General features: G+C 38.3%; 1 protein-coding gene across 1 annotated transcript in view; it reads right to left on the minus strand.

Annotated features, from left to right (window-relative positions):
• Positions 1-215: 215 nt before the first annotated feature.
• The window catches only part of LOC115421305 (neural-cadherin-like), a 94,121-nt gene continuing 68,174 nt past the window's right edge, over positions 216-26,162 (minus strand). Inside the window, exons 24-33 of the mRNA XM_030137120.1 lie at positions 24,999-25,126; positions 24,734-24,861; positions 20,898-21,021; positions 18,884-19,067; positions 18,453-18,619; positions 13,850-14,114; positions 13,040-13,223; positions 11,403-11,653; positions 2,585-2,739; positions 216-1,251 (exon numbers count right to left, since the gene is read on the minus strand). Coding sequence (XP_029992980.1) covers positions 685-1,251; positions 2,585-2,739; positions 11,403-11,653; positions 13,040-13,223; positions 13,850-14,114; positions 18,453-18,619; positions 18,884-19,067; positions 20,898-21,021; positions 24,734-24,861; positions 24,999-25,126 — 2,153 coding nt within the window. The 3' untranslated portion in view covers positions 216-684. The remainder of the gene's footprint in view (positions 1,252-2,584; positions 2,740-11,402; positions 11,654-13,039; positions 13,224-13,849; positions 14,115-18,452; positions 18,620-18,883; positions 19,068-20,897; positions 21,022-24,733; positions 24,862-24,998; positions 25,127-26,162) is intronic.

Below are 26,162 nucleotides of genomic sequence, written 5' to 3' on the forward strand. Positions count from 1 at the left end.
ACGCAAATGAACTGGAAATGCTTAGAAGTCGTTTGCATGTGTAGGTCATCACAAAGATGTTTTACTTTGTGTCTGTTGAGCAGACATGAAGAAAAAAAAGAAAAAAAAAACACATTGCGCCCAATATTTGATGATGAAAGTTGGCTTGAACTTCAAAAACAGAAATTTTATGATCACTAATCTGAACTCATGTTTGAACAAGATCAAACTCAAAATATTATCAAAGATATTTATTTAAAAGGAAATAGATAATACAAATGAAACAAAATCATCTTTGTCACATAAATGATTTCATGAGTCATTAACAACAGAAAGGACCTGGTTCTCTCATGGGAAATTCATTTGCCTTCTTACTTGCAGACATTACTCTTATGAGTTTTATGACATGAATGCTGTGACACAGGGTGCTTCCAAAAGTGCTTTCATTGGAATAAATACTGTACAGTGCAATGCCAAGTAAACAATACATTACATCTTATCATTCATTGGTAAACATTTTATATCAAAGAACTGTTCAAAGTTTCATCAATACAGTACATTTATAGCAGACTTCACATAGACCCTGGGCAACCTCCCAGTCTCAGAGTATTTCACATTTAATTATCTCCCTTTGGAATTCCACCCTCGCCCTCTTATAAGTGTTGCTTTTTCACAAGTTTCAGTTGTGTTTATCCGAGTGCAGTCTTACCCACTCTTCTCACAATTCAACTGCCCTCTGCTCTCCTTCATTTTGTCTCTCTGGCCCTCCGGAGTCTTGGAGTCTCCTCTCAAATCACTAACCACAGCTCGGAGGGTTTTGAACCTGTCCAGGCGGCCGCTCGGAGCAGCCTGAAGCCTGACTTCTGAACCCTGAGATGCACTGAGGGAGCTCAGGGAGCGCACCGCCGCCAGGCCACGTTCCTTTCTGGAGGGACGGCGCGGTGTGGTCATGGTACCGAGCTCCTCTGGGTGCTCCATGTCCCTGATAACCTCACACAGGTAGCGGGCCAAATCCTGGCTGGAGAAGGACAGGGTTTTCTGTGAACGTCGGAAAGTCAGAGGGGAGGGGAGGGTTTCTGTTTCAGACGGGGGAATGGCCAGACGCAGGGCGATGGCTGCACTGCCGTTCCCGTTTGACATCCCCTTCTTGTTGTTGTCCTGGGGTAGTTTAGTCTGGGGGTAGGAGATGATGCTTTGTGGATAGCTGTAGCGAAGGGACTGTGCAGGACTGGGCTGGAGGGAGCGCTGCAGCTCCACCATGTTAAAGGCATTCTGAGATAAAGAGGAGACAGCAACACAGGGAAAAGCAAGTGGTTAAACAACAATGGAGAACAGGAGAACAGTGTTTTTTCCTCCTTTTTTTTTTTTTTTTTTTTCTAGAATTTAAGAGATAATGAAAAACAACATTAGCACATGACACCAATCTGTGTTGTGAGCAGTGTAGCTGAGCTAATGCCTCTGCCAGCAAATGAACCTGTTTTAAGACTAAGACCAAGATCCACCATGTAGGAAGAGATGCTGGCAACAACAGCACTATTGATTAGCCAAGTAATTAATTATCTGATTGCAGGAGGAAACTGCTATTACCAGCACTATTAAAACAGACGCATTAACAGTTATTGGTGTATACTTGCTTAATTTCAGCTAATTGACTCACACCCTCAGATCTCCAGGGAATGAATATTTGGTTTTCATTTTGAGGCACCTGCAAATGCCATTCAGTCAGATTTAACTATGAGGCAGGGGTGGACGGGATATCCAGCTCCTTTATTTAAATAAAAGCACCAGTGTGGACAAAAGTACTCCATTACAAATGGAATTCAAGCATGAAAAGTACTTGGGTGTTGGCAGCAATATGTGGTTAAGTATTAAAATAAAAGTACTCATTCAGGCCCACTGACTTAATATATTACTGTATGTGAAAGCATTACATTATTAATAGAAGCATCAGTGTTAGAACAGCATGTTAAATGTTATAGCTTCTGGAGGCTGAGTTGTTACTACTTTATATCCACTTTTATATAACAGGACACCAGATAAATGTGAGGGTTCCTCAGATGATTAATGGGAGATGAAAGAAGAAAGAAAGTTCTGATACACAAAATCTGTTTTAAATTTTTGGACTCTTTCTTTAAACTTTGATTTTTTTTTTTTTCTTTTTCTGTGAGATATCTGATGCTTTGAACATTCATTGAAGTTTAGAGGAAAAAATCAGTGAGTGGTGGAGCTGTTAAGAACTTGAAAAGTGTGCCTGACTACACACTGCTTTTTGTATCATGTCAAATGCCAAAAAACTTGCAAACCAATGGACAACTGTCAAATAAGTGTAGTGAGGTAAAAAAGTACGTCTCTCTTTGAATTGTAATAGAATAGTAGTATAAGCTTAACACAAGTACCTCAGTTACCATAGCAGTTAGGTTAGCTTTTGTTTCTCTATTTTTTTTTATTATATAAGCTGTGTATAGCCCTACACTTGTGGGTTGATATTCAAAACACACAGAACTAAAACTGCTGTGATAGCTGTGGTAAAAGCTTTGGATTTCTCTCTCCTTCCTGTGTAAATGCCAGCATCTGTTTATGTTTTGCATTTCGCAGCGTCTCATACCTGATCCTGCTCCCCTCCACCTTCCTCGTCGTAGTTAAGCACATTTTCTCGGATGTCCTCCCACTCCCCGTGGTGTGCAGACACATGGTACACACCCTCCTTCAGGCCCTTGTGTCTCCTCCAGCATGAGTACAGAAACAGGCCCAGCATCAACACTGAGGGGTGCCAGAGAGTAGGTTAACACAGCGGGAGCACTCTCACATAATTAAAATGAGATTCTGAGCACTGAAACATATCTTTGGGGTGTAAATGGAATTTTCAACATAAGTGGAAGTGATGATATAAACACTGAAATGCTCCTAAATTCTACATTAGCCATACTGTGTGGGTATATGTCTTTTTTTTTTCCTTAACTGTGACAGAACACCTAATCTGTGACGTGACATCCTTTTAAGTGAAGTACATACATGGAACATGGTAATAATATGTGACTCTAAACGGTTTCTCCATCACACTGATTTGTCCTGTAAGACCTATTAGTTCCAGTGGATGTACAGTTAAGACATACTAATGGAACATACATGGAAAACGGAGGCACCACCTTTCCACCTATTCCCTTTGAAGTTGCTGTTTCCTGTCTTATCAAAGACCGCAGTTCCTTGGAAACCTATTAACTGAATTTGTACTCCTCCCAGCTTAAACTCAAAGCCTCAGTGGCTCGGCTGAACAGAGAGTGGAATACTGCGGGAGCCGTGCAGGAAAGGTCCTAAAGCATACACATCAATCACAGCTATTGTGTGCTGAATTATACAACATGCTGGACTGACCTTTAAAGTCCATTAATCTCAACCAATATTTTTCTCCCATCTGCCATCCTTCTTACTCTTTTTTTCCTCTCATTCTCACTATCTGTTTTTACTAGTTCTCACTTGACTTCCTTTTTTTTTTTATCTCTGTAATTCTTTTTCTTTTTTTTTTTTTTGTTTCTCTGTATTGGAACTTCCCCCTGTCTCAACCCCTCTTCCCTTCCTTACTCGTTAAGTCTCTCAGTGTTTCTATTTTTCAGTTCCTCCATGGCCTACGTCTGGCCCTGGCTTTTATCTCTCACACAAGATGGGCTCCATTTCAACTAGAATAGTTTATATGGCGTGTGCTAAGTATCAATTTAATTGGAAATCTTCTGAGAAATGCAGGGTAATCACATTAGTCTGGATTTTTAAAGTAATTGCTTTGAAAGAGAATAAAGCGTCAACTGCTCTTTGGGGTCACACTAACAGGCAGGTATTCATAAACAAAGACAGAAAAACAACTCCCAGAGAGATATCTTCACTATAAAAGTGTTATCTCAATTAAAAATCATCATCTATTTTCTCCACTGCCTGGAACGTCTTTAACGCCTCAGCTCCTGTTTACTACAGTTTTCAATTATTATGCCGCTCGCATATGAAACAGAAAAAAGAGACGGTAAGCTTCCCCATCGCTCCTCAGCTGGTCATTCACAGTATGAAGTGGAGGGATACTTGTATCGATCACCTGACCCTATGGCTTCAGCTCTGCGCAGAGGAGCCTTGCAGAAAACGCCAGAATCTCGATGAGGCCCAGCGCAGCTAAGACGGCAGCCCTCCTCCTCCTCTTGGCCTCAAAATTACCTGCTCTGAGGTGCTGCCTGCAGGCCTGCACTCACCTAGACCCTCAGCATCACCAGAGCAGATATTAAACACATCTCTAGAGGAGGGGGAGTTCAATACACCCTCACCGCACGCAAGCATGACATGCACAGGTAAATACACACACACACATTTGGAAAGCCTTGACCATACGCCTGCAGCTTGAAGTTGTGTGTGTGTGTGTGTGTGTGTGTGTGCGTGCGTAGGGGTGTGCTGCTATGTTCCAGTGAGATCAATATCACTCAGGGTGGAGAACAAGCATCACAGTCATTCATCAATCCATAATGCTGCTGCCTCTATGCCCTCTAACTGTTACTGTGAACAGGGTATTATGATGTTAGCCAGGACTGGACGCTACATTATAAATGAGACGAGAGTAACCAAACTAACAACATACCTCGATTGGAACAATTTACCCATTTATTTTCAACTCGGTCCAAGCGTAATGAGGAAAAGAGATGGGATGAAGCATCAGTATGGATAGAGGAGGGGAAAATGAGAATAAAAGAAACGAGACAGGTGAGAGATGGGATGAGTGGAAAAAAAATAATTTATTTATGAATCTTTTAGTGAATAAAAAGAACAGGCACTTAACATGATCACTTGGTGTCAGAGCCCATATGGAAAGCTAATTTTTCCCATTGTTCCAAAAAAAAAAAAAAAGAAAAAAAAAGAAAGAAACCTGGATATCAGATTTGACACTTGACTAATGAGACATGGACAGACATCAACTTGTCTGGTTCTGTCAATAACATGCACTGAACTCACATTCTGGTCGGTCTGTGATGGCTTATGTAAAAGTTAATAATAGATGATCATTTTAACTTTTAATGCACGTTGAGGCGGTGCAGGAGTCCCCCTTTAATTTAGCACCCAGCTAGCAGTCTCGTTTAGTGCGGCATGTGTGCAGTGTGTGAGCAAGTGTGTATTTATGCTCGCGGTTCCTGTGGTGATGAGGGTCATCATTAAACCCGAATGTACTGTACAACTGGTTTCATCTTTCTGCCTTAGGAAAATTGAATTAAATGCAAGAGAAGTATAAAACGAGGTTTGTTTGGTGTATTTTATTTAATCTTTAATGAGGTGTGTCACCTTCTCAATCTGAATTATACAGGAGAAGGAGATGGAGAAGTCAGTGATTCTTGTTGAGGTGAAAGACTTTGTGTCCGTGTTGATGTCAGAAATTGAAATAAGCCTCGGAAAAAATGCAAACTTTTTAATAATTCTGACCATTTTAATATACATTCGCTCTGTTATTTTTTTTTTGTGTGTGTGAATCTCCAGTGCAACAGAAGAAAGAAGCTAAAATTTCATCTTTTCTTTACGCAATCACAAATGCCCGACCTTAACCAAATGCCTCATCAGCAACAGCAGCAGAGTCGCTTCAACTACCTTCTTTTATTTTGTATGCAAGTAACACATGAATTTTCATGAATGATGCCAAGGTCACACTTTATTATCTTTGAATTCATTATCAAATATTGAAGACTGCTTTATATGTTTCACTCTCGAGTGTCAGAATAACTGATGTCCCAATACTAGCCACATGCCTGGAGGGACTGTTGAGTCAGTTATAGAGGCAGGGACAGCGCGTTGAATTGCCCAAGCGTTTTATAAGCCTGCTCTGACAGAAAGACTCATAAACAGCAATGTGGCCCTACAGAGGGTAGTGAGTGCAACAACATGCAACCACTCACACACAAATACACGCGTTTGACCCGCTATATTTGTGAGGACCATAAAAAGACATCTCCTCTGCTAAAAGACATAGAATTAACTAAAGCTGTATCATTTTCCCCAGCCATAGCTGTGATTTAAATGGTTTGTTTTCTTCTTGTGTGTTGTCTTGTGGGTAGAGATACAACTGAATTTCAAAAGAGCATGAAAATACATTAGTTACTGACTCTAGATCCTACCAGGTTCAAATGCAGTTCCTGAGACTATAACCATAATTTTACTAGATCATTCACATGGGAGGGTCAGTGTCCAGAGGTATGCACTAGACCTGTTACTGTGCAGACTTTTAAATGGTACTGCTTCTTATTTTAAGCCAGACTGCACCATTAATTTACCTAAAAAAATAAAAAATAAAAAAAACTTGTGGTGTTTCTCAAGGACCAATTTTGGACTTTGTTCCAATTTTTAATGCCCCCACTAGGTTACGTGATAAAATATTACGTTTCCTTCCCCTCACAAACAGACAATTGTACGTGTCTGGAAAGCCAAAAGAATGAGGCTTTTACTGTTGAACCATTGTCTTTAATACCAAATATCACTACAACAAAAGCAAGGCGATAAAATGTGAGTTTTGTCTCCCTAAAATATTCATGCTGATACGTCAAACAACACCCTTCAGATGTTAGCATCATATCTGATTGTCTTTTCTTTTAATTAAGTGCTTTGAGTGTACAGTTCAGCTATACTGCATAATGAATTTGTCTGTTTTGCTACACACACAGAAAATCTTGACAAGTATGTTTTTCATCTAATTTAGAGAAAACACATATAACTGTGGGTTAATAAAATAGATTAGATTAGAAAGCAGATGAACTTGAATCAAACAAAATAATATCAGAAACCATTTGCATAACTTGTGAATTTAAGAATATTAATAAAGTCTTTTTTCCATGCTGTTATGGGCTTTCACTGACTAATTTGAAGAAATCGAGCCAGACAACATGTGCTTATCCAACTGCCAGATTTTGTGTTTTGATATAAGACCATGTGGTTATATTGAAGTTTAGTTCTTTCTAGCTGGGCTGTCTTCGCAGTACACCTAGAAAACACGGTCCATGCAATCGTAACCTTTTCAATTAAAAACACTCTCTGCTCAGGCATCATTCATCATCAACTCCAAGTTTCAAAATCCAGCAGCCAAGCTCAGGCACAAAAAGATCACATAACCCTCCCTTTACACTTATCGATTTTAAGATTCTATCCCTCACCTACCAGACACTCAGCAGTGGAGCGCTTGTATACATTTCTAAACTTGTGACCCCTTATATGTCAGAGTGCAGCCTCAGATCATCCGATAACTCAGCCTTCAAAGCCACACTGAGGTTTTTTTGGAGGTGGTCTGAGGCTCTCAGGATGTGCCATTTGAGAGTCTACTCAAAACATCTTTGTAAATCCCATCATCTTTCCAGTTGTGTAATCTTTATACTCTTCTTTCTGCTTTAATTCCACGTTCTTATGATATTTTATTTATCACAGTATGAATTGTTTACTGCTTTCCCTGAAGCCTCTAACATCATAAAAAATTCTTGAGCCAAAGGGATAAACCCTATAAATATAGATTAAGTTAATTAATGACTTTGCACTACAGCATAATTACTTCATATTATTTGTGGAAGATCAGAACAATCAGACAAAGAAAACACTTGTTTTGATGAACACAGTAATGAGTCATTGCATCATGTCAGTTACTTCTGATTTAATATTTTCATTTGGAATAAGCCGATTTGTTATTCACAGGTTCTCGAGTGCTGTGGTGTGCTGGGAATGTGATAAGATGCTGCAGTTAACTGGTCACTCAACAAGTAATAAATACTTGTGAACTCTAAATCTCTACAGAAGAAACTGTCCTCAAAAGCACAACGTTCTCATTTCAATAATATAGCTGGGTTAACAAATGCATTACTGGTGCTGTTTAAATATTCCTGATGAGCATTTTTAACATTTGATTCAATTACATTCCATTCCCCTTTGACATAGAGACCTTATTATAGCTCTTAGTTTGAGTGTAAATTCAAAGACTATAAATATTATTTCATATCTGGTAATATTAAGTATTTAAGACCAATAAAAACCTCCCACATACAATGGGGCGAGGCTTTCATTTTGAGGGCGTCGTCCCCTGTGAGCAACTAGGAGTCACTACAGTATCTTCTTTTACTATATGCAGTAAATTTTAGTCATTTTATATGAGATTTTTTTTTTTTTTTATGTTTGCAGAACCAATAGGGTCTTTTAGTCTGCATTGGTATTTATTGATTATTTATTGTTGATGATTTAAATGCATTATTCATAGTTGCTTTCAGTGATCTTGTATTTGTGCACTGACTTATTTATTTATGTTTGTCACATTGCACTTTGGATGTGGGCTGATGTCTGTGGTAAGCTGCAAATGAATTGCCTGTATGGGATAAATAAAGTTTTCTGAATCTGAATCAAAATTTTATACTAGGACGACACTATCCTTGTTTCAAGTTCAAAAATATTTCTAAATGGTGCATGCTGCAGGTTTGTATCTGCATGACCATAGATGTCCAGTTATCAGCATCTCAATGAACACTGCACTGAATGTTTGGTTTTATAATTCAATTCAATTCAATTCAATTTTATTTGTATAGCCCAATATCACAACAAGGTTATCTCAAAGGGCTTTACACTTCCCGGCCAAAAAAAAAAGTCGTGCATGCAATATTTCACTGCACCACCTTTGGTTTTGATTACAGAAGACATTCACTGGATTTAACTAAGCAAATAGTTCAGATCCTTCCAGTGGTAAATACTGCAGTGGTTGATAATATTTCAGCTGTAACAAGTTATTTAACTCTAAGTGATGCAGTGTGTGTTCTCTCATGTCTCTAATGTCAAAAAGATTGGACAATGCCAGGACTGATCAGGATCATCAGGCTTGTGACAGAATAGTTCAGGGTGAGTGAGACATCATTTTCACACATGGATTCGACACCATAAAGTCCAGATTCTAATGTGAGATGTGAAGAAGACTTGACGCAGCGGTCCGATTCTCTATTGTCAATAATCAAAAATTAATGCAACTATGGATGGAAAAAAATATTATGAACCTCATACTAAAACAAATTGCCAGTATGATTGGGTTTAAAAAGAGGCATAAAGAAATGATTTTCCAGAGGTACATAGATAAATAAACTCAAAAAGGTGCTTATTTGTTATTTGGATATCAATTTTGCAATGTGTTGGTGTATGTGTTGTAATATCGATGAGTGACTAAATGTACATGTTTCAAAATTGCTGATAAATTTGGGACAGTGTTGTTTTCAGTAAGCATGGAAAGGTTTGAAGGGGTAGGATTAGATAAGTTTATACTTCTTCCTACTCCTTTTTGCTCATGCAAGTTTTGAGGCTTAAGACGCTGCAGTTTTATGCTACCGTTTTGTTTTGTTCTCATTCTCTTGATTCTCATTTATATGCACTTCTGTTTTTGAACTGTCATTTACATGATCGAAATAAAGATATCAATCAATCAATCAATTATTGTGACACTACATAAGCATTATGAGGCAAAAAACATGTCACAGTGCATGTCTCCTGGAATCAAAACCAAAGGTGGTGCAGTGAAATATTGCATGTGGGACTTCCTTTTTGGCTGGGCAGTGTATTTTCATCAGTCACTTTTACAAATTCTTATATTAACCTCCCAAGACCCACTGTCCACATTTGTGGACAAGAGTTTCACAACTTTATACAAAAAAAAGAAAACTGTCCACCACAAAGGACATTCCATAAAAATTTTAAAAACTGCATCTGAAAAAACTGTTGCATCATGATGTTTCCAATGTAGGCACTTATTTAATAAAAAAAAACAAAAAAGCTTGTACTTTGCTGACATGTCCTGGGTCTTAGGAGGTTAAGTGTGATTCTGATGACAATCCTTCATACTCGACTTAATCATTCAGCTTACGAAGTCTAGAAAACTGGCCTCACTTTGGATGTTTTTGCTGTTTTGTGTGTTTGATTACAGCTCTAAAACCTGAACACAACACTGAAGTGCACAATATGGACTCATTTAGGTCAGCTTGGGAAAAAATAAATGTGCAAGGAAATGTGTAAGGAAAGACAGGAAAAGACATTGGGCAAGTAAAATGAGCGGACAGTGGGACATAAAACAAGTTGGACAGATAAAAAGTAAGGCAGAGAGTGAAATTGACTTCTGAAGCTATAGTGGAACATCGGAAGAGACAGGGGACACAGAAGTGATGAGAAATATAGAAAAACACATAAAGAAACTCACCGATTCTCCGGGGAATTTTATAGCTTCCCCGTGAATCACAAATTAAGACACACAATGTTTCCCTTCCTTCTCGTCTTCCACTGTGGGTATTTGTTTCATGTTTCCACCAACCTCCCATGGAAAAATCACATCCTGGTACAACTCAGGAGATCAATACAGCTACAAGATGTGTGTGTGAATAGGTTTCACGGAACCAAACAGGGATGGCAAACAAGGAAAAAAAAAACTGTGGCTGTTGTGGATAAAAAAAACAAACATAACACAAATATTATACTATGAGGATGACAACAAACAGACAAAAACAAAAAATCTGCAAGATGCAGTAACACATCACAATAAAAAAGGAATAAAACTGACATAAAAAACATATAAGAGACATTTTAAGACATGAGCAGAGACAACAAACAGACAAAAACAAAAAATCTGCAAGATGTAGTGACATATCACAAGTAAAAAGGAATAAATTTGGCTTAAAAAAACATACAAGAGGCATTATAAGACATGAGAAGAGACAACAAATAGACAAAAACAAAAATTCTGCAAGATGTAGTGACACATCACAAGTAAAAAGGAATAAAATCAACATAAAAAAACATATAAGAGATATTACGAGACATGAGTAGAGACAACAGACAAAAACAAAAAATTCTGCAAGATGCAGTAGCACATCACAATAAAAAAGGAATAAAATTGACATAAAAAATATACAAGAGACATTATAAGACGAGCAGAGACAACAAACAGACAAAAACAAAAATTCTGCAACATGTAGTGGCATATCACAAGTAAAAAGGAATACATTTGGCTTAAAAAAATATATGAGACATAAGAACTGAGCAGAGACAACAAAAAAACGAAAACAAAAATTATACAAGATGTAGTGACATATCACAAGTAAAAAGGAATAAAACTGACATTAAAAACATATAAGAGACATAAGATCTGAACAGAGACAACAAAAAGACAAAAACAAAAATTATACAAGATGTAGTGACATATCACAAATAAAAAGGAATAAAATGGACATAAAAAACATATAAGAGACATTATAAGACATGAGAAGAGATAACAAATGGATAAAGACAAAAATACCACAAGATGATGTATATAATGACGGTCAAAAAGAGTACACTCGGGAGATGAAAATGGGGAGGAGAGCTGATGATGGTGGCGAGTTACCACAAGTAGAAGAGGACATAATCAGCATAGCTACCTAGAAAGGCCATGACACAGATGCTGATGGCGAACATGGAGCTGAGGCTGAGGCTGTTGCTGTCCTCATTATGGAACATGGCGAGCGTCACCTCGCAGTGCCGTCCCCTGTAGCCCTGGCTGCAGTGGCACGAGTAGCGGGAGGGCGAGTGAGCCACACAAGTACCGTGGCGGCAAGGCCGGCTGGCGCACAACGTGTAGACACACACTTTACCCGAAGAGCTCTCTTTGGTCATGTGGCCTGGGGGGCACCTGTATAAAAAAGAGACAGGTGACTATGTGGAGCAGAGAGACCAAACTCTCAGGAATCTGTCAGATAAAGAGAACATTGAGTACTACAGAGCCATGAAACTTAAGCTGACAGTGTAGAAATAAATCCCTCAGGAGTTACACCTCTTGTATCAGATTCAAAGATATGCTCTTTGAAGGTACAGATTGTCGACTGAATAAAAAAAAAAAAAAAGGTAAAATGAAATTGAGACGCTATTGGCTTTGCAGTAGTAGTCCCTCAGTATATTTGTACAAAATACCCCCAGAATATCGTTCAATATCACTCTCTGCATTTCGTGGCCCTTTATAACCTGAGGCTGTGTTGCAATAACACTATATGGATATCCAACTGCAGTGAAAAGCCTCACACTGGCTCAGAGACTTGAAATCACAGCTTGGAGACTTAGTGGTCCTGCAGAGTTTAAAGGGACAGCTGACACTCCAACAGTAACTGCTCTTATATGTTATTCTCTCAGGCTGACACGCTATTAGACACAGAGTATAACAGGTCTGAGCTCAGCCTAGATGCCATCTGGTGGACACTTTGACTTATGCGTGTCGGAGGGACTTGCATATGTTGTGTTTACAAAAGACACATGGTCTGCTGTGTACTTATAATATGATCTGTAGATCTCGAGTGTCTATAAACTGCTTTTTACAAAACAACCTCAAGGCAATTTAATTACTGGTGCTACAAAGTAACTCATACCAGCACTTACTTTTTCTGTTTTTTCCCAACTAAATATGATATATGTTATTTTACGCTATTTCATTTCCCTCCTCTCATGTTTTTGCTTTTAATTGGTTTTCACTTGCATTTCATCTATTGCACTTAATGTAAATCCTTTTTAGCTACATTTCATGTGTATGAAATGCCCTAAATGAATTCTTTCAGTGATTATAATTACCCAGTTACTTTCTTGTCTGTCTTTGAGAGATGGTGTGATCGTCCATTCCCTTTGACAGAGTATTGTCTTTTCTTTGGAGCTCATTTTCAGCTTATGTTGCAGTAAAACCATACACACATAAATGACTGTCTGAGCTTTAAAAGCTGACAAATGGGAGTAAAAATCATTCCACCACATTTAACCTACCATCGCAGCAGTCATTTAAACTCTGTTGAACTTTTTCAAATGACAGTTGCTTTATTTTCTCCTTAAATCCATATCATTATAGATTGACTGCAGCAGTGAATCCATATTGTGTGAGTCCTGACATTGTTTATTTATACAATTTACAGGTTGAGTGCTGGTGTTACTAATTTTATTATGAGCAAAAAACACTGGTATGCAGTTCTTTGTACAGAATGTGCCTGCACACTGTAAGTCGTCATTACCATCCTGGATTTATTCTTTTGGTTTACAGCACCTGCACTCATGATGTCTCCAGAGGTCCACGCAGACCAGGGGAGGGGAGCAGTGATGCTTCCTGCAAGCGTCTGAGTTGCAGCCCATCGAGACGCCTTGGGAAGTGACCACCTGAAGCCCCTCTGAACGCTGCTCTCTATCCAGAGGGATAGAGCGACCATTAAATCTCAGATCTCGCAAACAGCCTGAAGAGAGAGAAAGAGTGGGAGGGGGAGAGAAAAAAAAGAGTTTACAATGCTAAAAGACACGCTAAGACACCAGTCCTCCGGCAAAATCTTTTATGGACACACATTTACACCCGACTGGGATGTTAAGTCAAATACAAAGGCACACACCCACTGACACACCTAAACAAACTCACTGACACACCAGCAGACCACCGTACGCAAACACACATACACACATACACACACACATACAAACAGCCTCAGGCTAAGCTGTCAGCATGCAGGGTTTTTTTGCTGGATATTTTCTCTGCTGGTTAGTTTGCTCACTCTGTGGGAAGCATGAGGTCTAACACATCATTTAAATAGAGATCACTGCCACTGAGTCATTCCCTCTCATCTGCATGAAACGGAGGGGTCATGGCACCTCAGGACAAGTGAAATGAAGAAGCCTCAGTGCCACAGATTCAATTGTATGTTCATTAATTTTAACAAGTGTACTCGCCAATTCCTGCGCAATTACAAATCGCCAATAAATTCCTTTACATGTCATCCTACTAAATCGGGAATCAATTAACCATTCACCTGCTTATCTGAATATCAATACAAACTGTCTTGCTCCCTTGAAAAGATAAGCGTGCACCTACCAAGAAAGCTCCGGTTGTGTCCTGATGGAAAAGAGTTTCCGAGCATCACCAGTGATGGGTCTATAATTATCTCCTGACTGCGCCCAGGAGAGGCTGTAACCTCTCGTCGGCCCCCTCCACCATCCAGTCGCAGAGTGAACTCTCTCCCAAAGCGATCCAGCTCAACTTCATGCCACTCTCCATCACTGAACTGATGGTACTGGAGTGTCAGGTTGTAATCTCCATCTCCGAGGTTGTAGAAAACAGCCAGCAGACCCTGAATAACCTGCAACAGAGTCGATTTTTCCTGATATGAGAATCTTACATTAAAAATGATCCATTCTGCTAACACTTTACAATATGCTGAACAAAAACTGTGTAGTTACTAAGGGACACATGAGGAACAAAGGAACACAGAGCTGACAATTTATTGCAGGGGTCAATAATGACAGTTATTTATCAACTAATCATTACCTAATGATTGCACTCGTCCAGTCTATTCTCTTACAGCTCCTCAGTGACTACTACTTAGTCCTCAGTTTGGATGTCTTTAGAAACCATGAACTGTTATCACTTTCACTCTTTCCTTATTGTTCTTTTGAGATAAGGTGCAATTTTGACTATCATATTGAAAAGTGTGATTGACGTTTTTATATTTTGCAAGAACCCCATATGTGGTGCATATCAACTCTAGTATTAGCTGGCAAACAGAGGACTTTTGTATTTCTATATCCAAACATTTTGATCTCTTTTGCTACAAGTGCACTGGTATTTATTCTGTGAAAATAGAAAAGTTTCTACCATTTCATATCCCGCTATTGTTTGTTTTGTTGTGTTGCAAATCATAGTCTTTCTAGTCATATTTCATCAGTTGGATGAGGCTTTGCATTCTTTCAAAGTGTAAGGGTGCAGCATTGAAATGTTAAGTCGGTTTAGCTAGAAACTTGCAAGAGCTTCAGGACATGACTATTACATGATGCACACTGAAAGTTAGGCTTTTGTGTAGCGTAAATAACAGAGGAAGGGTAGGAGTGTCTCGTAATCAAATGGATCGTGAAATAATCAAGTGGGTCATAAAGTCTGCAGGGCTGAGTCTGAAGCCTTTTTGGAAATTTACATCAAGACCACACAAACAGGGAGGAGACTTACATGACAAAAAAAATAGGACCAATGGCCCTGTAGCTTACCGGCCAAATTAAAAGCTTTGGGAAATGTATCCAGATGCCATTTATTATCACCCAGTTATGTGTATTTATTATTTTACAGAAATAGCCCATGTTTTGGTCATATTCCAATCAGATGTGTAAAAAATTCAAATTCCAACTTGATATCATTGATACTTACTGATTCAATCCACTTCCTATCTGTTATAATGGGGAAATTTTTCAAAGTCACACCAAATCCAGAATCAGATCCGAATTAAAATAATTTCAATACATTGTGTTGACAGCATCATAAAGAAGCTGTATACCAAGTTTGAAGTCAATCAGAACTGTAGTTTCAGAGAAGAAGACGATTGAAATTTTTTCCCCATAAGAGCCCATGTTAAATTTTCCGTAAGTTCCCGGATCCAGAAGAAGATCCTGATCAGCATGTGGCCATTATGTTTTGGTCATCTCCCCATCAGGGCTGTACTGTAGAAATTTACACTTGATATCATTTATATTTTCTGAGCGACTGCGTCGATCCACTTCCTATCTGTTATAATAGGGAAATTTTTCCAAGTCGCACCAAATCCAGAATCAGATCCGGATCCAAATAATTTCACTAACTTTTGTTGACATTATCATAAAGAAGCTGTATACCAAGTTTGAAGTCAATCGGAATTGTAGTTTCGGAGAAGAAGACGAATGAAATTTTTGTAACAGACGACGACAGACGATGACAGACAATGCCGCTGGATGCCGCTGGATGCCGCTGGATGCCGCATGACGACAATAGCTTACGCCTATCGGCTGGTAAGCTAAAAAGAGGTAACTGTGGATCAGCCACGGCAAAATGAGGGGTTTACACCAATAGCAAGACCTACCACTGTCAAATGAGTGTCATTTAGGAATAAAATGTCTGACATTGGAAAGTATACTGCAAATGATTCCACAAACTGATACAACTAAACATCAAGAACTGATAGCAATTGTAGTTGAAAAGTTTCTTCTCTTTGCCTTTTAATATTTCATAACTTGAAAACAGGCTCTGAATAAGATGGAAGGGGAAAAAAAATCACCAAATATGAGTAAGTACATTTTTTTAGGTATATGATTCAAAACATTACAAGAAACAGGTCTTTCCATGTGCTCATTCCGTATGAATTATTTCTATATTGACTTTACACAAAATCCAGTATATCTTGATATGTATGGATAATTTTCTGAAAGTGAAATGACTATTACCTAGATATAAGACTGTGGTTATATTGTACAGCTTGCATGTGTCAATAAAAGTATAAAAATAAAGTAACACATATATTCTTCGCTGACAGACGTGCACTCTTGCCATACTTCACTGTTCATGGCACAAACAGATTGAGAGTGCAACAACATAAGAAGGAGGCCAGCTCCCATGGTGAGGAAGAGGAAGCGAAGGTTTGCCCAGGCATGATTTGTGAAATCTTATACGAAGAAAAGACTCTCTGGTGTGAATCTGCCAGAACTGCATGAAAATTTCAGTAGCAAAAATTAATTCAGCAATTTGGTTGCCATGATGCTTTTCAAAGCTGCCTTACACATCACTGCGTGGCAGGAGCCAGAGTCATCCCGTAGGGAAGGTATACAAGAAACAACAATTATCTTCTGCAGTTAAGGATGAGCGAACACAATGGACTCAACCAATGAGGGGCTCCCATAACTGAAGCTTGTACATGTCCAAAGCTTAATTGGAAACAGTGGGGCAAGATAATTCACATTCAGCCTGGCCTGCATTAACTATTGCTCCCTCAGCACGGGCATCTCAAATGCCTCTCCCCCACTGGAAATGCACACACATGCACACACTTTAAAAGCTGACTGTGCTCTGCCCACTGCTTCACCCTGCCCTCAAGTCCCCACAACAAAAATAAGCTGAGGACAAAGGACTCAATCAATACTCTGGGAAAAATCTGATTATGTAAACTTTCTGCAGAGCCCCAAGAGATGTACACCAGCACCGGCATGAAATGTTCAAGTGAATTTCTGAGGTCGGAATCTTTTCTTGAACTTTCTTAAACTGAAGTCAGATGATATTTGAAAAAATATACAGAAATGAAAAATGAAATGGAAAGTTTACAGTTTTACAGCTCTGCTGATCTGAGGACTTAGTGTTCTTTGACAAAGTAGTCTCAATCTTTCCAAAAAAAAAAAAAAAAAGAAGAAAAACTCATTCATGGGCCGCATTAGATAAATGTTTTCTTTACAGAGACACCATACTCCTTTGGGAGTTGCATGCTGTTTATGCCCAGCTAGCCTCTGGTAACCTTTGTGTGAAAGTGTGGTTATTTATTCAGTGTGCACTCTACCCCATATCTACCCTTTAGAAAAAGGGGCAGAAAGACAGCCCTTTAAATTAGGGCTTGTTGTCAGCAAACATACCAGGCTTGCACTCAAGTGTTTCTAAGAGCTTTGAGACAACCAAGCTGAAAATGTTTCAACGTGCTGCTGCAGACAGACATCAGATGTTTTATACAGCTCACCAATTCAGCTCCAAAGAGGGTTTCACGGAGAGGCTTCACAGCCCACAGTAAAGGCTACAGCCTTTTCCTTTTCCTGTCACTGTGGGACTGTTCTATGGGAGGGGGACATCATTGTTTTTTTTATGTAATACAAAGATCCACAGAAAGACAAGACACAAGGCCAATGGTTTAAACCACACTGTCTAACAGATAACAAGCACAAAAACAGGATGTTTTCGAAGACGAACCAGTGGTGTGGAATATACCATAACAGAGACAGGTTCACCGTGAACAGCTGACCTGTGAGTTTCCCAAAAGTGACAGTCCTAACAGGGCCACTTTCTTGCAGGTGCTGTTCACACTCACTCTGTCACTCACTGAGATGAAAGACTTTGACACTGGCTTTATATCCACTCAGTGCCAGACAGGAGCGGCATGCTATTACAGATGTTTGGCAAAGCGAAGTAGACTTGTCTCCTGAAGAAGCATGCTGTGTGAGCGCCACTCTCCTTCAGTTGAGGCAATGTGAGCAGCATGCATGCACGCATGACTCTGAGCCCACTACTTGAAGCTAGCTGTGTCAAAACCCTCAAGCACAGATCAGAGGATCTGACCTTCACTTAAGACCAGTCTCCTCTCAAATTACAGTGTGCACAGTTACTTTCTTGCCTTATGAATTGAGGTAGAAACATTAAGCAGAGACAGAAATAACCTTGAATAAAGAAGGCCTAATTTTTTAAATAGCAGCCTCTCAATGACAGTATTCTGCAGACTTACTGAAGGTCCTTGTCAAGAACATACATGTGTCAATCATCAACCCCCTCAGTATCCACCCATATGTCTCCAACCCTGATATTACTCACTCTCAGCCTGACAAGCAGTTGAAGCAATCATTGTCCGTGTCCTAATCATCATTTTAAGGCTCACAAACAAAACAATCAGAGCTGTCAAGGTGGAAAGGAATGACCGGCCATGACTCACCTCTAATCGTAGGTATTCATTCTGTTCCTGGGATAGCAAGCTGAGGATAACACCGGTGACTGCACGGGTCCGAACACCAAGCTGGACTCGAGTCTGTCTTGCAGGCAGGGACCACAAGAACTGGAACTGAATGTGGCTGCGGCCATCAAAGGAGAACTCTGGAGCGACTTGTCGATCAACACACACACAGAGCTTGTTCAATTAATTCAGTTGTCAAAAGATAAAAACATGAGCATATCACAGCAAAGGCATGTCTTTCAACAAAAGCGCTTTATGTCATGCGAGGTTATCTTCCCACACCAGAAAAGTTATGCTTTGGTTTGTATACTTTGTGAGGCTTAAGACTCCTGCCTCCACAGAGATCTAAAAAACCCACTATACTTTACAAGAACACACACTTTGCCAATTAACCGTGATTTTTTTCTGCTTACCATGGTCACACTGTGGACCTGTAAAGCCCGGCTCACATATGCAGCTGAAGGAGCTCCATTCACTGTGACAGCGACCCCTCTTACCACAAGATGGAAGCTGCTCTGTATTGGTGCAGTGGTCATCAATAAGAGAGCAGCCTGGTATAGTGTTGGAGGATTCAGCTGGGGAGCCAAGGTCATAAAGCTGAATGAAAGAAAAACAGTAAGAAAATATTTTAAAAAAGGGAAGAATCCAGTTAGGGGGGGTGGGGGTGGGGAGGCTGGACGTCTGTCCTTGCAATTTAGATGAGTAAAGCGAAAAGCAACTGCAGAGTGAGAGGGAAAATATGTTTTATGGAACAATACAAGATACAATACTGATTACTGACTGTCGATGCTGTTTCATAATGATGTTATTTCTATTCAGATTTTTATTAATCCTGGCAATGTAATTTAAAGCTTCACTAGACAGTGTTTGTGGCATCAATGAACAAAAATCCTATAATACACATCATATATATATGTATATACTTTGAATTTTCAGCTCAGGAGGGGCTGGTAAATAGCCTTGTAATGCCAAGTAGTGTTATCGTACTTGTGACTGGTTTCAAGACCACTTTTTTTTTTTTTTTTTAAAGCTTTTTGTCACATCTTGGCAGCCAAGTACATTTTTTTCCCCTGCCTTGTCTCGGTCTCAGACAAAGAGGTCTCAAGATTATATTACAGCTGTAGAAATATCAACAAATTTGTGGTGCATTTTTTAAGATATTTGCAGTTAAAATCAATACTGTTTGAAAAGACAAAAAACAATTCTTCAAACTTTTTTAAGGTGTAAAACTTGTTGCAAATTCTTATTTTTCCTGTTCATAGGCTGCATCATTCATATGAATCTGTATTATTTAAAAATCTACCATCCCATAATGTGCATCTAGTCTGGTATCAGTCTTGACTTGTCTCACTGTCAGTCTTGTCGAGTCTTGGTCTTGTTACAGTGTGATCTTGTCATGAACTTGGTATTGGTTTCGGTGGTCTCGTATTGGTTTTAGTAGCATGATACGACACTGTATCTTCCATCGTTATATCAAATCTATCCTTAGAACACACAAGGGAGCACTGACGGAGGACAGTGTGTATTTCCGGATTTCTGTCTAAAGTGCAAAAAGATCTACAAAATGTATAAGACATACTATATGTGCAACATCATGTCTATCAAGTAAACACAAGAAATTGCTCTTAGGATAATACGTGCAAGGCGGCATCCATCCCTGCAGTCGTCCTATTACCGTGTACTGTACTACAGCAAGAAAACAAGATAATGACTGGAGTCACGTCATGTGCTACACACTGAGTATCAGCTCCTACCATTAGGGAGAAGGTTCAGGATGCCACGCTGTTGTTAGGATACATGTAAATCCTCTTTTGTCCCCATCTGATTTAACATTTAGTTAACAAGGTAGTACATTGACAAAGGAGTTTTATTTCTATATGTATGGGTATGTAAGTGTATTTAGATATCTTTCTCTATCACTGTCTACTTTTCTATCGATTTACCATGAGTGGAAATCCTCTACAGTATGGGGCAACACAGTGAGTCTTGAATTGTGAACAATCATAACCACTTGAAAATAAACTCAAATTGCACTTGAAATCTTGTATCTTCTTCTGGAGGTAATTTTAACAACATTAAAATGAGGTTATTGGACCACCGATGTATTATTCCAGTCAAATAAAAACTGTCCATCTGCATTAAAATTCTTAGATACTGCACATGTCGACCGAAAAGAAATTGAGAGGGAATTCGACCTGAGGAGAAAACAGTGATTGACTGATATCAGCACTCATCCAGTTTTCCAGTGCAGTCTTAAGGCTATATCTACATTCCTATTGAAGTGGATTCTTCTAGCGGTATACCCAAACATTCACACAGAAAAGATTTTTAAGGAAACAATAGAGCAACGAGTTTGTCAAATTCATTCATCTACAACACGCCTTATGGCAAGGCATCTTTAACAAATCCTCCTGATTTATACCTTACCTTGCTGTCCACAAGCAGGTTTCTAATACATCCAGTGTAGTGTTTGTACTGTAGCTGTGGGTATTCGTATGTTATGTTCTCATTGACCCCTCCAAGCTGCAGCACATGGCTTCCATTGAGATACCTAAGAAAATACAACAATTCTCAGTGTACAGTAAACAGACAGGAAGAATGTGAGCAAAGGAAATTGAAGTTATTCAAGGCTACAATTCAAAACACAGTATTCAATATAGTGAGGAACACAAAAAGGAGAGTAAGAAAACACACTTCATATAAACTGTCAAGGTTAAAATTCATCGTTTTTTTATTTTTCATCAAGGCTGTCATAAACATACTTCTTCCTGACAACAATAAGACAGTTCATTCTTGTAGTGTTTGGGCTATTTTGAAAATAAATGCATGACAGATACATTACACTTGATGAAATTCAGGGCTGCAAAAAAGGACACAAAACACAGATTGTTGTCCGTGCTTATTTAAGTTGTTAATTATAGTATTACTTGCTTAATAACTTAAATATATTTGCATTGCCTGATGATCTGGAACTCTAAAATTTCACTCGATTCTCTTTAAAATGTAGAAGTTATTGAAAATTAAAAGCATTGGTAAAAAACCAATATGCACGTTGTTAAACATCATAAACTCACAGCCTAATTATACAACAAAACAGTGTGCATGGAGGTAAGTCAAGTCCACAGTGAGGGAAAAACAAACTCGGTTATGGGTGCTGTGAAAAGCCAGCTATGCACACAACATAGTCAGAAAGATTAGTTGGTATTTTAAGGATTATATCTGAGGATTTTATCAGTAGTCCCCCCCCCCCCCAGATAGCGAGGCCAGGTACATTGAGAAACTGAACACTGTTGGCAAAAACAGTCTGAGTCACTCTCTGATACGATTTATGAGGACGATACAGCAAACCTTGCGCATAAACATCATTTTAGACACTATTTACTGAGCATGAATTATGATATTACACAGTTTTGTTAGAATAGTACTCTTCTGTTTATTTATAATGATTACCTTGAACAAATATAACACACACTTTTCCGTCTGTAGCAGATAAAGTACAGTGAGTGAGTCGTGTTTGTTCAATAAATACCAGCAGGGGGATGCAGGACCCTGACGTGAAGCAAGGTCCTTTTCAGATTGATCAAATGATCAGTTCCAACTGATTAGATGATCTAAACAATATTAAGTGGCATAGACATGAATAATTTGTTTAATATATCTAACAAGATGATTCAGTGTCTGGATTTTTTTCCTCTTTTTTACGAGATATTAAATTAGTGAATTTGTCATGAATGCATTGTAACTATTTCTGGGCTACTGGAACTTAAGCTTAAATAGTCTAGTAGTAAATAAACAAAGAAAATTGTAATTGCTGCTCTTTCTAATTCTAAGGACCTATTTAGGAGTTATGAACAGAAAGTGAGAATGTCTATGGTTGAGATCAAAATATAATTAATTCGATCTGAGATGAAAACGCCTGATTACTTATTATTTCCTCTCTTTATTATTAATAGTTTATATTCCTTGATATTTTTGCAGTAACATAACTCAGGTAACTGCATCTCCTAATTAAAAACAAGTTTGTTATCTCAAAATAATCGTTATGATGAGAAACATACTGTTTCCTGTTATTACTTGTATTGATTATCAAAGATCAGGGGCACAGCAGCTCGACAACTACAGCAACCTGTTTAAGATGACTACCCATTATTGATAAATTCTTCAGAGTATATTACAGTCAAGGTTGAAGACAGCTCTATTAAACCTGCCTGTATACTTACAGTTATTTTTTCTCATGAATTTCTAATATAAATGATCCTGTTACCTTGAGAAACTGGTCAATTGTTTTCCTGAGATGAAAAAAATATATAATTAACTTGTGATCTGGAGATAGCGGCATTGAAAACATTTCAAGCATTAACATTCTTGGCTTTCACAGTTTTCATTACTTTAAACATAAATCTTAAATCTGTGTCTAATCTTTCTTACCAGTCTAATCTGTCAGAATTTTGTGCCAAGTAAACAATACTAAACTAAGACTCTGCTGTAATTCAGAGATTATGCGCCACTTGAACAAAAGCTTACATCATTTCATGCCTTTCTCAGTTTCATCAATATCTATATTATAAAAACCAAGTGGCCTCTTTGTGCATGCGTGTGTGTGTCTTGGGAATCACACAAAATCCGGAAAGAGATGACTGCTGCAGTTTGACATACTTATGTATTTTTGGTCAAGGAAGACAGTAGCGAAAAGGGCAAGTTGATAGGACTGATACTTTGGGAGATTTTAGTAATTTTGGAATACAATAGCCTTACAATCACATTGCTATGCCCAGAATGCTTTGGCGGTGACTGCTGGACAAATGCGGAACAGCATGCATGAATACACAACAGCATAAAAACTACCACATTTAGAATGCGCTAGTTATCAATAATACTGTATTTTATTACATAATACTATAAATAAACATCCTTAATGATAACACTAGTCTTGTTCTTTTATTATCCCAGTTAAAAGTTGTTCTGTGGGTTTTTTGTCCTCACTTGAACTGAGGGTCAGAAGACAGAGGGTGTCCAATTCTCCATCATCAATAATCCAAAATTTATGGCAACTATGGATGGAAAAAATATTATGAACCTTACTTTGATACTACATAAGCATTGTTTATCAAAAAAGATGTCACAGTGAATGTCTCCTGTAATCAAAACCAAAGGTGGTGCAGTGAAATACTGCATGTGCAACTTTTTTTTTTTGGCTGGGCAGTGTATAAAGCCCTATAAGATGAACTTCTGATTTGTGATACTGTACTACATAAATTAAAGTAAACTGAATTCAATTCAAAAAGTACCAAAAAATACTCCCTTTGTTTTCTGAAATAAACATAAAGGGTTATTATAACAGCAGTCCAAAACAGATAGCCAACAGACTGCATGGGTCTGTACGTGGGCTGAAATACAGTCACGGAAAAAATTATTAGACCATCAAAAGTCTTCAAAAACAATGGTTATGCAATCAAGTACTAACTCCTGCGTGTATCATGTGACTAAAACAGACAGAAAAGAAAACATGGAATGCCTAAAAGCACTGTTTTTGGCAGTACAATGCCATAGCTATTGATGTAAGAACTGAAGTGATTTTGGTTATTATCGAGAAAACATGGAAAATGGCTAAATATCAGCCCTGAAATCAAACTCTTATGGGCTATTTTTGTTGTTATCATTAAATTTGTTCAAACAAATGTACCCTTAGTTGTACCAGGCATTAAAATGAACAAGAAATTGAAGAAAACAAGGGTTGGTCTAATAATTTTTTCCGTGACTGTACTTAACAACCAAACCTTTATTTCTGTATAGTTCTCTATATTTACCAGGTAAATGACTTCCACTTCATTTGTCATCTGGAGCAACTTGCAAACAGTAAAAGCATGTTTATAGCTCGGGCAGGCACAGATCATTGCCACACTGTCTCTACCAGCCATACATACTTTTAGATGAAAAAAAAAAAAAATCTATAAAAAAGACGATACAGAATGTTTGCAGTTTAATAGTTTGCAACCTCAGGGAAATCCCACATGGACCTCTAAGCTCTAACTGTTGGATACTACAACCATAACTACAGGGCTTGTTATAACAAACACCAACAAACAACAGCTACAATGATTTATTTCTGAATATGTTTATACAATTATCAAATATATTAAATGCCTTTCTTTACTTAGTGGTTCTGATTTTACTTCTGGAGGTATTGGAGCTTATTGGCTCCCTTTAGAATTCAGAAGGAGCACTTGGTTATTGTGGAGGCTTTATTTAATTATTGATCTTACTTGTCCCTGTTGGGTGTGACCCCTCGAATTTCACAGGATGAGCGGTCCTCTGTCATTGCCCATGAGTCCACGCCTTCTGTCTCCATGACAATTGCACTGGAACATCGATCAAGAGTGAAGCGGACTTCCTTTAAATGAGCAAGAAAGGAGAGAGGTCATTCAAGCTGCATGTGGGGATATGGGGAAAGTTAAAACATTTGCCAGCAAATGGCAAACTTTGTACTTTAATCTGATTTTCGTTGCGGCGTGAAAGTAGATCTCTTACTTTACTGTTGCTCCTCACGTCGAGGCGATGCCAACGTCTGTCAGCCACCCCGGCGTTATTTGTTAATTGGAGGACCAGAGTCCCAGAACCGTGGTTAACTTTCAGACTGGGTATCCCACTGATTAGCTCTGAGAAAGAAAAAAAAGAACTTTCAATGTAAATTCTACTCGCTCTGGTGTAAGTGATTAACTGTGATTAAATGCACTGGAAAAAAACCACTGAATAAGCAAGGTGTGGATTAGTTTGTCTATAAAAAGAGAATATGTAAGGGAAAAAATATTGCTTTGCATAAGGGGCCTTCATGATCCTATTGGGATATTATTTAGCAATAATAACCAGCCCACTGTGAATTATTTATTACATGCTCCTTACAAAAAAACAGTAATTTGACAAAAACATATTGCTTTATTTCTTGTGCAAAAAAACACTGTTATAGTGTTTTCAGACAGACTTTGATACACTTTTCTTTACAGGTAACAAGAACTGACTGTAGGATATAATCATTGCCCAAACATGGTGTTGAAAAAATTACACATAGTGGCAAAAAAACAATGAACAGCAACAAAATTTAGTTTACGTTTGGTCAAATTACTGCTCTCGGTCACCTCTGCAGATTACCCGAGTAATGAAAAAGCTGTCATTTTTAAATAATGTAGGACCTGCGGAGGAAATTAAATTCACCTCCAGTGATACATGGTGAAGGTAAAATTGGAGCGATAGACATCTAAAAACAAAAAACTAACAGTGTAGATGGTGCAAAATGAAAAAAAAAAGCATTTTGGTTGAACTGACCCTTTAACGTACCCCTGGTGTAAGATTTACAGTATAATCTTGTAGAAAAACAAGGTAATTAGAACTGTGCTTATGTTTGGAGGAGTGTGTGTGGGGTGGAGAGGGGGCTGCCAGACAGAGGGTGACAGACAAAAATGTGCAATTAAGCCTGAGTTTGTTATATAAAATCCATTTTTTGGGAACATGGCAATTTCCAACATTAATTGTTCATTATCATCATCATCATCATCACAATTATCCTTATCTAGTATCTTCACCTATACTTTCAGGTACTGTATGTAAGACCACTCTCTACACTGTATTATGTTAACTATTCAGCCAGGAGCATGTTTATTTAAGCAATAAATTAGTAGCACCATTTACCCAATACTA

This window comes from Sphaeramia orbicularis, chromosome 6 (genome assembly GCF_902148855.1).
Source record: "Sphaeramia orbicularis chromosome 6, fSphaOr1.1, whole genome shotgun sequence".
Taxonomy (NCBI): domain Eukaryota; kingdom Metazoa; phylum Chordata; class Actinopteri; order Kurtiformes; family Apogonidae; genus Sphaeramia; species Sphaeramia orbicularis.